At 55.7% G+C, this 15,048-nt stretch overlaps 1 protein-coding gene across 1 annotated transcript in view; it reads left to right on the forward strand.

Annotated features, from left to right (window-relative positions):
• LOC141917330 (uncharacterized) overlaps positions 1–12,228 on the forward strand; it is a 79,578-nt gene extending 67,350 nt beyond the window's left edge. Inside the window, exons 28-33 of the mRNA XM_074810437.1 lie at positions 1,128–1,520; positions 3,462–3,860; positions 8,938–9,516; positions 10,349–10,741; positions 11,207–11,599; positions 11,920–12,228. Of these exons, the coding sequence (XP_074666538.1) occupies positions 1,128–1,520; positions 3,462–3,860; positions 8,938–9,516; positions 10,349–10,741; positions 11,207–11,599; positions 11,920–12,083 (2,321 nt within the window). The 3' untranslated portion in view covers positions 12,084–12,228. The remainder of the gene's footprint in view (positions 1–1,127; positions 1,521–3,461; positions 3,861–8,937; positions 9,517–10,348; positions 10,742–11,206; positions 11,600–11,919) is intronic.
• The last annotated feature ends 2,820 nt before the right edge of the window (positions 12,229–15,048 follow it).

The following is a 15,048-nucleotide window of genomic DNA, read 5'->3' on the forward strand; positions in this document are numbered from 1 at the left end:
CCCACGCCGGAGCAGGGGAGGAGTGTGAGGAGTCCTCCCCCTGAGGAGGAAGGAGCGGCAGAGACAACGGGTGATGGACTGACCCCAACCCCCATCCCTGCCCCCTGCACCGGTGGGGGGAGGAGGGAGAGAAATGGGGAGCAAAGCTGAGCCCGGGAAGAAGGGATGGGGGGGGAAGGTGTTTTGAAGATGTGGTTGTATTTCTGACTGTCCTGCTCTGTCGCATTGGTACATTGGTGGGGGTGGGGGTGTTCAAATTCAATTGCTGTTCTTTCTTCCTTCCCCGATGGAGTCTGTCTGTTGCTCGAGCCCATAACGGGGGAGTTGTCCATCCCCTGTCCTTGTCTGGATCCCTCCTGGCCTTTAGTTTTATTTTTTCATATCCATCTCTGAGGGGGAAGGAGTGATCAAGCATCTGGGTGGGGCTCAGGTGCCCTCGGGGCTCAAAGCACAACATGGTGCTAACTGGCAAGGCCATGAGGGGTGTGAGAAGGAGGAGAAGGGAAGGGAGGGAGCCGAGCAGGCAGAGACATGGAGTAGGTGGCTGCTCTTCATGTGCCTTAAGAGCCCCCAACTGAGCCCCCTTGGTCTCCCCACAGGGGCTGGGACAGACAAGCAGAAGGAGGAGCAGTGCCAGCCCAGGGAAGAGCAGAGGGGGATGCTGCAAGGGCCCGAAGAGGAGCCCCAGAGCCCCACGGTGGACGTGGAGCACGATGGCCAATGGCAGCCAGATGATACGCAAGGGAGCCACAGACCAAGAAGACTCCGAAAATGCTCTTTCAAGGGGACGTATGGTGAAGACCCTCAAGAAGCCACAACCCAACCACAGAGGCCCTCCAGACAGAAGGAGTTCAAGTGTGAGCACTGTGGGAAGGTCTTCGCCTGGAACTGGGCCCTGCTACGTCACCAACAGACCCACATTGGTGAGAATCCCTTCAAGTGCCAGGATTGTGGGAAGCCCACCCGGGGTGGGTGGGGATATATTTGGACATGTGAAATTGGGAATGAAGGGTGGGTGCTGGTCCAAGGTGAAGAAGGAGGAGGTATGGGGGAGGGATAGAGGAGGAAGAGGAAGAGGAAGAGGAAGGGTGGGTTACCAAGAGAACACGAAAAATGCTCTTCCAAAGGGAGGTCTGCTGAAGACACTGAAGAAGGCGCAGCCGAACCACCGAGTAGCTCCAGAGAGAAGAAGTACGTGTGTGAGTATTGTGGGAAGGTCTTGGGCTCGAGGATCAACCTGACATATCACCAATGGATCCACACGGGAGAGAAGCCCTTCAAGTGCCAGGATTGTGGGAAGAACTTCAGGAGAAGTGGGGACCTCCAGCATCACCAGATGACACACACCAAGGAGAAGCCCTTTCCCTGCACCACGTGTGGGAGAAGCTTCTCCAATGGCAAAACCCTCATCAGACACCAACAAACTCACACAGGAGAGAGACCGTACCCCTGCTCGCACTGTGGGAAGAAATTCCGGCGACGTTCTCACCTCACAGGGCATGAAAAAGCCCTTCACAATGGTGAGTCCTTGGAGGGGCCTTAACCCCGTATGGCATCGTGCTCATCCATAAAATGGAGAGGAGGGGGTTTGCAGGTGGGAGTTGTCCATGTTTCAGTGAGGAACTGGCTGGGCATCCATCTCCCCCTGGGCAGGGGTGAGTGATGGCCTCCTCCAGTCTCCTCCTGACAAACTATTTTTTACCTCCAGCCACGGGTTCTCTCACTTTTTCTCTTTGTTCCCCCTTCCCGTGATCACCCCCAGCAGGTATGTCCTGGTTCAGCTAGGATAGGGTTAAGTCTCCCCAGCAGTGGGGAGGCAGCTCCAGCCGGGTTATTCAATACCACGCTGAGGTCAGGGCCAGGCGCCCAAGCGTGGGAAGAGCAGGGACGGCTTTTGTGCGGGTCGGTCCCCTCACTGCTGTATCCGTGCGGTATATCTCTTGTTCTGTTCATTGTTATCACTGTTGTTGTTGTTGTTGTTCGGTTTGTTGTTTTTACACTGTTGTATTAATTTTTCCTTATCTCAACCCCAGGGTTTGTATTTCACTCCCTGCCCCGTCCGGTCCAAGGGTGAGGGAGGGGCAGCAGCAGCATGGTCTCAGGTCCCAGCAGGGCCTGAACCACCACAGCCTTTTCTGGTGCCCAACGTAGGGCACGAGAGGGTTGAGATAAGGACAAAAAAAAAGACAAACCCTGACCAGAGTGTGTTAGAGCAATCTGTTAGGTGCTATTTCTCTGTTTCTGTTTGTATTGTTTGATAAGGAACGTTTGCAGTGCTGCCCAATTTGCTTGCGTGGTGGGGCTGGATTAATCCTTCTATCCACTGTGTGTTCCCAGTGCTGATGTTTGTTGGCAGTGGAAAATGTGTCAAGGGTCTTGTTTTGCTGTACTGGCTGCAGACTGCTTATAATATGCTTGTGTCACTGCTCGTGGGGGTGAACCGGTACCTGTTTGCTGCCTGGGCTTTTGTTAGGGGCCTCACCCCCTCTGTGGGTGAGCCAGGGGAAGAGATCCTCTCGGTTTTTGAGAGTTTTAGCTATCCTTGCAGCATCCAGGGCAGTGTTCTTGCGGCACAATGCTTTCTCAACATCTGCTGGACCTTGTTTTGGGCCGTGCAGTATTTCTCCAATAGTAGCACCACCCGGAAACCTGCCCCGAGGGCAGATAGTTGGGAGTGGCAAGGTGTGTGGGAAGAGATGGGCAAGTGCCTGGGTCAGTGGTCACCCCCAGTGTTCTGGGATTTCACTCCTGAACAAATTCAGAGTCCTGATAAACTGGTGGATTGTTTGGAAAAGGTGTGCTGCCCCAGGAGACACAACTCGCTGCGATGTGCTGGGGACTTGCCCATGCTTACCGTGTCATCTTTAACACTACTCACTGCCCCCAAGGGGGAGAAAGGGCTGCAGGATCTGAAAGTGAACCTGCTGGTACAGCAGCTGGGCCAGGGGGACAGGCAGCGCCAGTACCAGTCGCCCCGATACAGAAAACCAAATATACCAAAAAGTCAGCTCGCATAGTAAGGGATGAAGATGAGCCAGTGGGGGGGAGGAGGGAGAGAAATGGGGAGCAAAGCTGAGCCTGGGAAGAAGGGATGGGGGGGGAAGGTGTTTTGAAGATGTGGTTGTATTTCTCACTGTCCTGCTCTGTCGCATTGGTACATTGGTGGGGGGGGGGGTGTTCAAATTCGATTGCTGTTCTTTCTTCCTTCCCCGATGGAGTCTGTCTGTTGCCCGAGCCCATAACGGGGGGAGTCACATACACACACACACCCCCCGTCCTTCTCTAGATCCCCCAGGCCTCGGGGCTCAAAGCACAACATGGCGCTAACGGGCAAGGCCATGTGGGGTGTGAGAAAGAGGAGAAGGGGAGGGAGGGAGCCGAGCAGGCAGAGACATGGAGTAGGTGGCTGCTCTTCTTGTCCCTTAAGAGGGACCAGCTGAGCCCCTTTGTTCTCCCCACAGGAGCTGGGACAGACAAGCAGAAGGAGGAGCAGTGCCAGCCCAGGGTAGAGCAGAGGGGAATGCTGAAGAAGTACAAGTGTGAGCACTGTGGGAAGAACTTTGCCTGCGAGACAAGCCTGCACTGTCACCAACGGACCCACACTGGTGAGAATCCCTTCAAGTGCCAGGATTGTGGGAACAGCTTCAGGAGAAGTTGGCACCTCCTGCGTCACCAGATGACACACTCCGAGGAGAAGCCCTTTCCTTGCATCACGTGTGGGAAACGCTTCTCCAATAGCTCAAGCCTCATTAGACACAAACAAACTCACAAAGGAGAGAGCCTGTACCCCTGCTCGCACTGCGGGAAGAAATTCCTGCAACGTTGTCACCTCAGAGAGCATCAAGAAGCCCTTCACAATGGTGAGCCCTCGGAGGGGCCTTAACCCCGTATGGCATCGTGCTCATGCATAAAATGGCGAGGAGGGGGTTTGCGGGTGGGGGTTGGCCAGGTTTCAGTGAGGAACTGGCTGGGCATCCATCTCCCCCTGGGCAGGGGTGAGTGATGGCCTCCTCCAGTCTCCTCCTGACAAACTATTTTTTACCTCCACCCATGGGTTTTCTCACTTTTTCTCTTTTTTCCCCTTCCTGGGTTCACCCCCAGCGGGTGGGAGCAGCCAAGAGCCCGACTCTGCCCCATCCCGACCTGCCCCATCTCCATCCCTGGCCCTCACGGGGGGAGTTTTGGGTGGGTGAAAATGGGGACCAAGGATGGATGGTGGTGTGGAGTGGGGGAGGCGTGGTGGAGTAGGGTTCAGAATGGAGGAGCGGGAGGGATGGAAGTGGAGCTGAAGAACGAAGAGTGGACACACACACACACACAAACACACACGCACATGCAAACACACACGCGTGCACACACACCCCCACGCCCACCATGGGCACCTGTGCACTTACATCCCCCATTTCTACACGCGCTTGTGCACACCCACACACAAACACAACCCTCACACCTTCAAGTCTACACCCAGCACACACACACACACAGAGCCCCTGTGACTTTACGCACTCACCGATGCTAGAGGGGCTCCAGCTGCTGGCAGCACCGTACTGGGTGGTACTGGTCTGGGTGGGAGCTGCTGGAGTAGGTGGCTGCTCTTCATATCCCTTAAGAGCCTCCAGCTGAGCCCCTTTGGTCTCCCCACAGGGGCTGGGACAGACAAGCAGAAGGAGGAGCAGTGCCAGCCCAGGGAAGAGCAGAGGGGGATGCTGCAAGGGCCCGAAGAGGAGCCCCAGAGCCCCACGGTGGACGTGGAGCACGATGGCCAACAGCAGCCAGATGATACGCAAGGGAGCCACGCACCAAGAACACCCCGAAAGTGCTCTTTCAAAGGGACGTATGCTGAAGACTCTCAAGAAGCCTCAACTGATCCATGGAGTAGCTCCAGGGAGAAGTACAAGTGTGAGCACTGTGAGAAGGTCTTCATGTACAGGAGCAAACTGACCTATCACCTACGGACCCACACAGGAGAGAAGCCCTACAAGTGCTGGGATTGTGGGAGGGGCTTTTCACTGAGAGGATACCTCCTTAGTCACCAGAAGATACACACCAAGGAGAAGCACTTTGTCTACACCACGAGTGGGAAACGCTTCTCCCTTACCTCAGACCTAATGAAGCACGAATGCACCCACAATCCAGAGAGACCGTACCCATGCTCACACTGTGGGAAGAGCTTCCAGCAGAGCTATCACCTCAGGAGGCATCAGGAAGCCCTTCACAATGGTGAGTCCTTGGGAGGGTTTAGCGTGAGATGTCGCAGTCCCTGGTGGAGCTGTGGGTGGGGATGGCCTGGAGAAGCACATGGTGGGGCTGTGCTGGGACTCCTGCTCCCAGCGTGGCAGCAGTGCTGGGCTGGGAGATGGCCCTGGGGATGGATTTGCTCTGTCCCCAGGTTGGGTTGAACTAGTGGTGGGGATGGTCCTGCTGGGAGCAGGAGGTTGGACTGGAGATCTCCAAGGAATGGAGCTGCCCTGGAAGAACCTCCTTGCTGCAGGGGTGCAGGGGGGTTCCTGAGTTGGGGCAAAGGCTTTGTCTTTCTCCTGCAGGCACCAAGCACCCAGCTGGAGCCAGGACAAGCACCCCCGGTGCTGGAGGAGAAGTTGGAGAGCAAGGAGGAGCAGACACCAATGGGACAAGGGGATGGCGTGAAGAACACCCATGCAGCCACGAGCAAGCTGATGGCCCGTGCCAAGCGGGGGACCTCTAAATGACCCGAGTGTGGGAAGATCTTCCGCTGGAGTAACAGCATGAGACGTCACCAAAGAAATCACACGGGACAACGACCCCACAAGTGCCCAGATTGCGGGAAGACCTTCAAGGGCTTCTCCAGCCTCATCTCCCTCCACAGGGTCCATAAGGGAGAGAGACCGTACAAGTGCCTGGAGTGTGGGGAGTGCTTCAGCCACAGCTCGAGCCTTTCCACGCATCGGAGGACCCACACTGGAGAGAAACCTTCTTCCTGCTCTGACTGTGGGGAATCCTTTGCTCAGAAGCAAACACTCATCTTGCACCAGCGGATCCACCCCGGGGAGATGCCCAACCGCTGCCAGCAATGCCAGAAAAACTGAGGAAACTGCGTGTGGCCTCTAAATCCTCCTCAGAGCGATCAGATCAATTAGTAAATTGTCCACAGATTGCAACAATATTATGGTTTTGTACTCTCTGCGCCACTGTTCTCATTCTGGTACCAAAGAGCGTGGGGCTGGTTTTGAATCCGTGGGGAGGGGCCATCCAAGAGAGCTGCATCTTCCGCCCGGTGGTCGGGTTTTCCCAGTCCAAAGCAGAAACAGTCTGGCTCTGCTCGACCACCGGTATACGGAAGAAAGCATCTTTCAAATGCAGCCCTGTAAAACCAGTATTACTGTCCGGGACCGAGGCGAGGAGGGGATACGGATTCGGGACCACAGGGTGCACGTCTGGAGTTCTCACATTCACTCCCCTTCAACCCTGTACCAACCTGTGTTCAGGAGAGGGAGGTTTTCTCACCAGTAGCATTGGAGCATTGAACTCTGATTGACATTCCCTTCACTGTCCACCTTCCAAAAAGGGTTTATTATAGGCTCTAGTCCTTTCCGAGCTTCCAGGTCGCTGGCATTGTGTTTCTTCCTTACCAGCTGGGCTCCTGCTTTTAGCTCCATCTTTTCCAGAGTCACATTCTTGGCTCGTCCCGGTGTTCCTGATGGCCACACTATGGCTATTACCGCATTTAATAATTTGTCTGGAATACTCTCTTCTTTTGCAGGATTCTTCCCTGGTAACCAGCATAGCTGGGCTCTCCGTGCGTTCTCTGGAGGAATATGGAACTGAGCAGAGTCTTCAGAGAAGGTTGATTGTGCATTTAACTTGCAACGTAACTCTCGACCGAGCAATGGCAAAGGCCATTCTGGCATAGAGAGGAATCTCTGAGTTAATTTCGTAATTTATTTAACTCGTTAATCGCCTCCTACTTTATTCCCATTTCTCAGGATGCCTCCTAGAGGAGAGCAGAGAGGTGTCTCCTGGGAAGTAGTAGCTCCCATTTTGGTACCCAAAAGGAGTTTCCTAATGCACCTTTTTGTACACCAAAAGATGAACTGGGCAAGGCTGTCAGCGTGGTCCCATCTGGGTCCCCAGAACTCTTGTCCCACAAGCGGGGTCGTTCACCCCCGGTGCCAGACGCCAACGCACCCCCCGAGCAGAGGGATTGATTTATCCCGTGTGGGCGCAGAGCTGGGGGCTGGTGGTAATTCCCCCCGGCCAGCGGCCCGCCCCAAAGAACTTCCCTGGATTTCTACACTTCAGCCCACACGGAGACACCGGGACTGTAGTGACCGGGGCCGGTTTCTTATCGCTTTGTCCCTCACTGGTTAACAACGCGCCTCGTCGAGATGTCAGCGTAGAGTGTCTTGTAATTCTTGTGGCCCAACTCAAAGGTGAGGGGGGACGCGGCTTCTTGGTCTTCAACTGAGTCGGCAGTCGCGGTCTATTCCCGTCCCCGGCTTAATTACGGCCGATTGTGTGTGTGTCCCGTCTTGCTGGTCCTGCCCTTCCTCCATCCCTCCCCCTCCTTCATCCTCACTCCTCCTGCTCCTCCTCCATCCCTCCCTGTCCTCCATCCCTCCTCCTTCTGCTCGTCCTTCATCCCTCCTCCTCATGGTCCTGTTCCTCCTCCTTCCCTCCACCTCTTCCAGCCTTACTCCTCCCCGGCTCCTTCGCCTTCTTCACACTTGACCAGCGCCCACGCTTGGTCCCCACTTTCACAGCGCCCCCCAAAACTCCCCCCACCCCCCCGAGAGGGCCAGCGATGGAGATGCACAGCCCCCCCTTCCCTTGAGGGATTTCCCTGAGGGATGGAGAATCCACGTCCAGCCGCCCCCATAACCCGCAGCACTCCTGGGTGTCCCCCCCTTGCCGGTACCACAGACAGGGTACAGGCAGGGTACAGGCAGGGTACAGGCAGGTACCTGCTGCCGCCTCTCGGGGTGCTCAGCACCCCCTGCCCGGGGCTCAGCACCCACCCGGCTGCACCCTGTTGTGCTGGTTTGTGTGTGGAGGGGTTGGGAGCGGGGGAGGGGGCTACAGGGGGGCTCCTGGGAGAAGATGCTCAAAGCTGCCCGGGCTCCAAGTCGGACCCGCCCCTGGCCAAGGCCGAGCCAATTAGCGACGGCGTCGTGGTCTGAGATAAGGGATTTAAACAGGGGAAGTTGGGAGGAGGAGGAGATAGAGGAGGAGAAAGAGGAGGAGGGTGGGAGGGAAATACCTCTGCAAACAGTGAGGGTGAGGAAGGACGTCAGGAGGGGGGAGGTGCGACGGAGCAGAGACTGCCCTGCACCCATGGAGACCTACGGGGGAGCAGATGCCCCCCAAGAGCCCCTGGGAGGGACCCACGTGGGACGAAGATCATGGAGGACTGTGTCCCGTGGGAGGGAGCCCACGCCGGAGCAGGGGAGGAGTGTGAGGAGTCCTCCCCCTGAGGAGGAAGGAGCAGCAGAGACAGCGGGTGATGGACTGACCCCAACCCCCATCCCTGCCCCCTGCACCAGTGCGGGGAGGAGGGAGAGAAATGGGGAGCAAAGCTGAGTCCGGGAAGAAGGGATGGGGGGGGAAGGTGTTTTGAAGCTGTGGTTGTATTTCTCACTGTCCTGCTCTGTCAAATTGGTACATTGGTGGGGGTGGGGGTGTTCAAATTCGATTGCTGTTCTTTCTTCCTTCCCCGATGGAGTCTGTCTGTTGCCCCAGCCCATAACGGGGGAGTAACACACACACACACTCCCCCCATTCTTGTCTGGATCCCCCCGGCTTCGGGGCTCAAAGCACAAGGCGCTAACGGGCAAGTCCATGCAGGGTGTGAGAAGGAGGAGAAGGGAAGGGAGGGAGCCGAGCAGGCAGAGACATGGAGTAGGTGGCTGCTCTTCATGTGCCTCAAGAGGCACCAGCTGAGCCCCTTTGGTCTCCCCACAGGGGCTGGGACAGACAAGCAGAAGGAGGAGCAGTGCCAGCCCAGGGAAGAGCAGAGGGGGATGCTGCAAGGGCCCAAAGAGGAGCCCCAGAGCCCCACGGTGGACGTGGAGCACGATGGCCAACAGCAGCCAGATGATACCCAAGGGAGCCATGGAACAAGAAGACCCCGAAAATGCTCTTTCAAAGGGGCGTGTGCTGAAGACCCTCAAGAAGACACAACTGAAGCACCAAGTAGCTCCAGAGAGAAGGAGTACAAGTGTGAGCACTGTGGGAAGGTCTTCACCTGTGGGAGCAACCTGAGCCGTCACCGATGGATCCACACAGGACAGAAGCCCTTCAAGTGCCGCGATTGTGGGAAGAGCTTCACGCTGAGCGGGTACCTGCTGAGTCACCAGAGGACACACACCAAGGAGAAGCCGTATCTCTGCACCACGTGTGGGAAACGCTTCTCCTTTAGCTCCAACCTCCTTGTCCACCAACGCATCCACACGGGAGAGAGGCCGTATGCCTGCTCGCAGTGTGAGATGACCTTCCGGCAGAGTGATACACTCACAAGACATCAGTTGGCCATCCACAAAGGTGAGTCCTTGGGCGTGGGGGGGCTCATCAGCATGTCACATCATGCTCAGCAATAAAATGGAGAGGAGGGGGTTTGTGGGTGTTGGTTGACCACAGTTTGGTCACAAAGTGACTGGGCATCCATCTCCCCATGGGCAGCAGTCAGTGATGGCCTGCTGCATCCTACTCCTTTCAAACCCACGTGGGAGGAAGTTGGTGGAGGACTGTCTCCGCCAGAGCAGGGGAGGAGTGTGAGGAGTCCTCCCCCTGAGGAGGAAGGAGCAAGCAAGGGATGGTCTGCGTGGGGCTCAGGTGCCCTCAGGGCTCAAAGCACAACATGGTTCTAACTGGCAAGGCCATCAAGGACATTAAACCTGCCCAATTAGCGTTAAAGACCACGAACAAACCTCTCTGGCTCCGCTAATGGGGGATCTTCCAGCCACCAGTAGAAGGTGGAAGCTCTACCATGAGCTTTGCAGCTGCTGAGGATGCACTGGAGGGGGGAATGTGGCGTACGGAGGACGGGAGACAGGGGAGGGCAGATGAAAGGTGGGGGGACAGAGGCCAAGGGGTAAAAGGGGCTGGCACTGCAGTACAAGGGGGTTATAAGGGGTTGGCATCGGTACAGGTGGGTGTCTTCTGTGTTGGCCATCGCCGTTGGTCCTGTCTTTGTTATTCAATCTCTGTCTGAACTCTTTCTGGCCCCAGTGCTGGCTCCTGGGGGGACTGGTGTGAGCGGGTTTGGGGTCATCTGCAGGAGTGAGGCTGGGGGTGTCGGGCCCCTGCTCTGTGGTGCCAGATGATACACAAGGGAGTAAAGTACCCAGAGAACCCCAAAAATGCTCTTTCACAGGGAGGTATGGTGAAGAACTTGAAGAAGCTACATCTCAACCCCAGAGTAGCTCCAGAGAGAAGGAGTACAAGTGTGAGCACTGTGGGAAGGTCTTTGCCTGCGGGAGCAACCTGACCCGTCACCGACGGATCCACACTGGAGAGAAGCCCTACAAGTGCCAGGAATGTGGGAAGAGCTTCACAGAAAGCGGGAGACTCCTGCGTCACCAGAGGACTCACACCAAGGAGAAGCCCTTTGTCTGTACCACGTGTGGGAAATGCTTTACCTGGCACTCGAACCTCATGAATCACCAACTCATCCACACGGGAGAGAGACCCTACGCCTGCTCGCACTGCGATAAGAGCTTCCGGCAGCGTGTTACACTCAAAAAGCATCAGTTAGCCATCCACAATGGTGAGTCCTTGGAGGGGGCTTATCCCTGTGACATGTTGTGTTCAGTGATAAAATGGAGAGGAGGGAGTTTGCAAGTGGGGGCTGACTAGATTTTAGTCAGGAACTGGCTGAGCATCCATCTCCTCATGGGACGTCATGAGTGATGGGCCTCCTCCTGCTTCCCCCAGCACTCTATGGAACTGTTTTTACCTCCACCCACAGGTTTTCTTGCTTTTCCTCTTCTTTTCCCCATCCTGGGTTCACCCACATTGTGTGGGAGCAACCAGCAGCCCAACCCTGCCCCATCCTGACCTGCCCCATCTCCATCCCCGGCCCTCCCAGGGGGTGGGGGGAATTTTGGGGGTGGATGAAAGGGGGAACAAGGGTGCGTGCTGGTCCAGGGTGAAGAAGGAAGGAAGGGGGAGGGATATAGGAGGAAGAGGAAGGATGAAGTACCTAGAAGACCTTTAAAATGCTCTTTCAAAGGGACTTGTGATGAAGATCCTGAAGAAGACACAACCCAACCACGGAGTAGCTCCAGAGAGAAGTTGTACGAGTGTGTGAACTGTGGGAAGGTCTTCACCCGCAGGAGATACCTGACCCATCACCGACAGATCCACATGGGAGAGAAGCCCTACAAGTGTCGGGACTGTGGGAAGAATTTCAGGGATAGCTGGAGCCTCCTGCGTCACCAGAGGACACACACCAAGGAGAAGCCTTTTCTCTGCACCACGTGTGGGAAACGCTTCTCCTGTAGCTCGAAACTCATCAGACACCAACTCATCCACACGGAAGAGAGACCTTACACCTGCTCGCACTGTGGGAAGAGCTTCTTTCGGCATTATCACCTCAGGAGGCATCAGCAAGCCCTTCACAATGGTGAGTCCTTGGAGGGTTTAGCGTGAGATGTCCCAGGCCCTGGTGGAGCTGTGGGTGGGGATGGCCTGGAGAAGCACATGGTGGGGCTGTGCTGGGACTCCTGCTCCCAGCGTGGCAGCAGTGCTGGGCTGGGAGATGGCCCTGGGGATGGATTTGCTCTGTCCCCAGGTTGGGTTGAACTAGCGGTGGGGATGGTCCTGCTGGGAGCAGGAGGTTGAACTGGAGATCTCCAAGGAATGGAGCTGCCCTGGAAGAACCTCCTTGCTGCAGGGGTGCAGGGGGGGTTCCTGAGTTGGGGCAAAGGCTTTGTCTTTCTCCAGCAGGCACTGAGCACCCAGCTGGAGCCAGGACAAGCACCCCCGGTGCTGGAGGAGAAGTTGGAGAGCAAGGAGGAGCAGACACCGACGGGACAAGGGGATGGCGTGAAGAACACCCATGCAGCTACGAGCAAGCTGGTGGCCCGTGCCAAGCGGGGGACCTCTAAATGCCCCGAGTGTGGGAAGATCTTCCGCTGGAGTAACAGCATGAGACGTCACCAAAGAAATCACACAGGAGAACGACCCTACAAGTGCCCAGATTGCGGGAAGACCTTCAAGGGCTTCTCCAGCCTCATCTCCCACCACAGGGTCCATAAGGGAGAGAGACCGTACAAGTGCCTGGAGTGTGGGGAGTGCTTCAGCCACAGCTCGAGGCTTTCCACGCATCGGAGGACCCACACTGGAGAGAAACCTTCTTCCTGCTCTGACTGTGGGGAATCCTTTACTCAGAAGCAAACACTCATCTTGCACCAGCGGATCCACCCCGGTGAGATGCCCAACCGCTGCCAGCAATGCCAGAAAACCTTCTGGACCAGCTCCCACCTCGCCACGCATGAGTGTATCCACATCCAGGAGAGCTCCCACACGTGCCTGTTCTGCGGGAAGTGATTCACGGTGGGCACCGGGTGTCTTGTCCATCAGAGGCCCCACTTGGAGAAGGTGCCCATGGGCACCGGGGGAAACCACGGCAAAAATCTTGGATGGTTTGAGGAAGCAAAACCCCATCCAGGACCCTGCAATCAAAACGGAGCGTATGGGATGCTGCTGTCGTTACGTAGGTGCACACAGATGTAGATGGATACACACAGACCCAGGGGGTGTGTACGTCCCTTACAGGAAATTGAAGAAACACCTCTCTTTTTTTTTGAAGTTTCTATCAAATAAAGTGGATTTTGCTCATAATGGGTTTCAGATTTGTGTCCTGTTCGTTGAATAGTGAATGGATTTGGGGGATGCACAGGAGATGGGGGAGGGGGGACGCAAGCAGGCGGATGATGCGACCCCAACCCAAGAGCTATTCCTGGCCCTATCATGTAGTGCTCAGCAAGAAAATGGAGAGGAGGGGGCTTGGGGGTGGGGATTGGCCAGATGTGGGTGAGTGATGGCCTTTGCCTCACTTTTTTCTCCCTCCTTCTCTTCCTCGTCCTCCTTCTTCTTTCTTCCATTAAACTATTTTTACCTCCCCCACAGATTTTCTCTCTTTTCCTCTTCTTTTCCCCTTCCTGGCTTCACCCCCAGCCGGTGGGAACAGCCAACAGCACAACCCTGCCCCATCCCGACCTGCCCCATCTCCATCCCCGGCCCTCCTGGGGGCGGGGGGGGAGCTTTGCGGGGTGAAAATTGGGACCAAGTGTGGGAGCTGGTCCAGCAGTGTGAAGAAGGAGGAGGGATGGGGAGGAGTAAGGATGGTGGAGGTGGAGGGATGGAGGAGGAGCACAAGCAGGAGGAGGAGGGATGAAGGAAGAGGAGTAGGAGGAGGAGGTGAAGGGATAGAGCGAGGAGGAGGGAGCAAGAGCAGGAAGAGGAGGGATGAAGGAGGAGGAGGGATGGAGGAGGAGCCTGAGGAGTGTCTGAGAAGCCAGAAGTCAGTGAAAATCGGCCCCTAAGTGGGGAGACCGCGACCACCAACTCAATGGAAGACCAAGAAGCCGTGTCCCCCCTCACCCTTTGAGTTGGGCCACAAGAATTACAAGACACTCTACGCTGACATCACGACGACGCGCGTTGTTAACCAGTGAGGGACAAAGCGATAAGAAACCGGCCCCGGTCACTACAGTCCCGGTGTCTCCGTGTGGGCTGAAGTGTAGAAATCCAGGGAAGTTCTTTGGGGTGGGGGCGCTGGCCGGGGGGAATTACCACCAGCCCCCAGCTCTGCGCCCACACGGGATAAATCAATCCCTCTGCTCGGGGGGGTGTGTTGGCGTCTGGCACCGGGGGGTGAACAATCCCGCTTTTGGAACAACACCCTGGGAGGGGCTGGAGATGGAGATGGGTCAGGTTGGGGATGGGGCAGGGTTGGGGCTCTTGGCTGCTCCCACCTGCTGGGGGGTGAAGCCGGGAAGGGGAAAACAAGAGGAGAAGTGAGAAAAGTTGTGGGTGGAGGTAAAAAATAGTTTAATAGGAGACAGACAGGAGGAGAAGTGAGGGAAAGGCCATCACTCATAACCTGGGTTGGAGCCCCCCCAGTGCTACTGGGGGATGCTGGGGGGGGAACTGCCCTAGAGCCCCCCCCAGTGCTACCAGGGGAAGCCCCGCTCCCAGCCCCTCTCTGCTACCCTCATCCTTGAAGAGCAGTCTCAAGGTTTAATTACACAAAATAAATAATAATTAAAAAAAAAAAAAAAAGGAGCTAGACACAAAGTCAGGCAATATCTTTTTCTGTAAATAACTGAATTTGCCCATTCTCATGACCCTGAGAATTAAAATAAACAATTAAAAAGAAACAACAAAAAGGTCCGGAGTTGATAAAAACCCATGGAAACGCGAAATTAGTGTTTGGGGTTTTTTTAATGAAGGAAGGAGCCGCCGCCATTTGGCCTTGTTCTTGGGCAGCTGCGGCCTTTGAGAAATGTGGATTTTGGGTCATTCCTGGGTGGCCGCGGCCTTTGAGGAATGTGGATTTTGGGTCGTCCTGGGTGAGGACCTTCTGCTGGAGGACAGGGCTCAAACGGTCTCACAGGGATAGCGAGAAACTAATTTAGATGTCGCCAAAAAATATATATCTCGGTCCTAAGTTGGATTTCCCCAACCAAGGACCACGAGATGGGAGCAGGGACTTGATTTCACCCAAGTTAAATAACGTTCCTGCTCTGAAAAATATCTTCCAAAGGCTGGAGTTTAAACCCAAATCTGACTAATTCAACCCGTTAATGCATTTCCAGCAACCCAGGATGGAGGTGAAGGAGAAGAAAAGTCCTCCCAGTTGGTTTCAAGAGCTGGCCCAGTCTGGGGAAGGGCAACGCAGCTTCTGGACATCACATAGGACCCCACCTCTCAGCTTAGAAAAAGCCAGATATTGGGTTTTTCCTGCTCAGAAAAGCTTCATTTTCCGCTCCAATTAACATCAAGCGTTATTAATGATGTCTCTGGGCTATCCAAGGTTGATTTTATTGGTGGAGGATCACAGGGGGA

Source organism: Strix aluco, chromosome 37 (genome assembly GCF_031877795.1).
Source record: "Strix aluco isolate bStrAlu1 chromosome 37, bStrAlu1.hap1, whole genome shotgun sequence".
Classification (NCBI taxonomy): domain Eukaryota; kingdom Metazoa; phylum Chordata; class Aves; order Strigiformes; family Strigidae; genus Strix; species Strix aluco.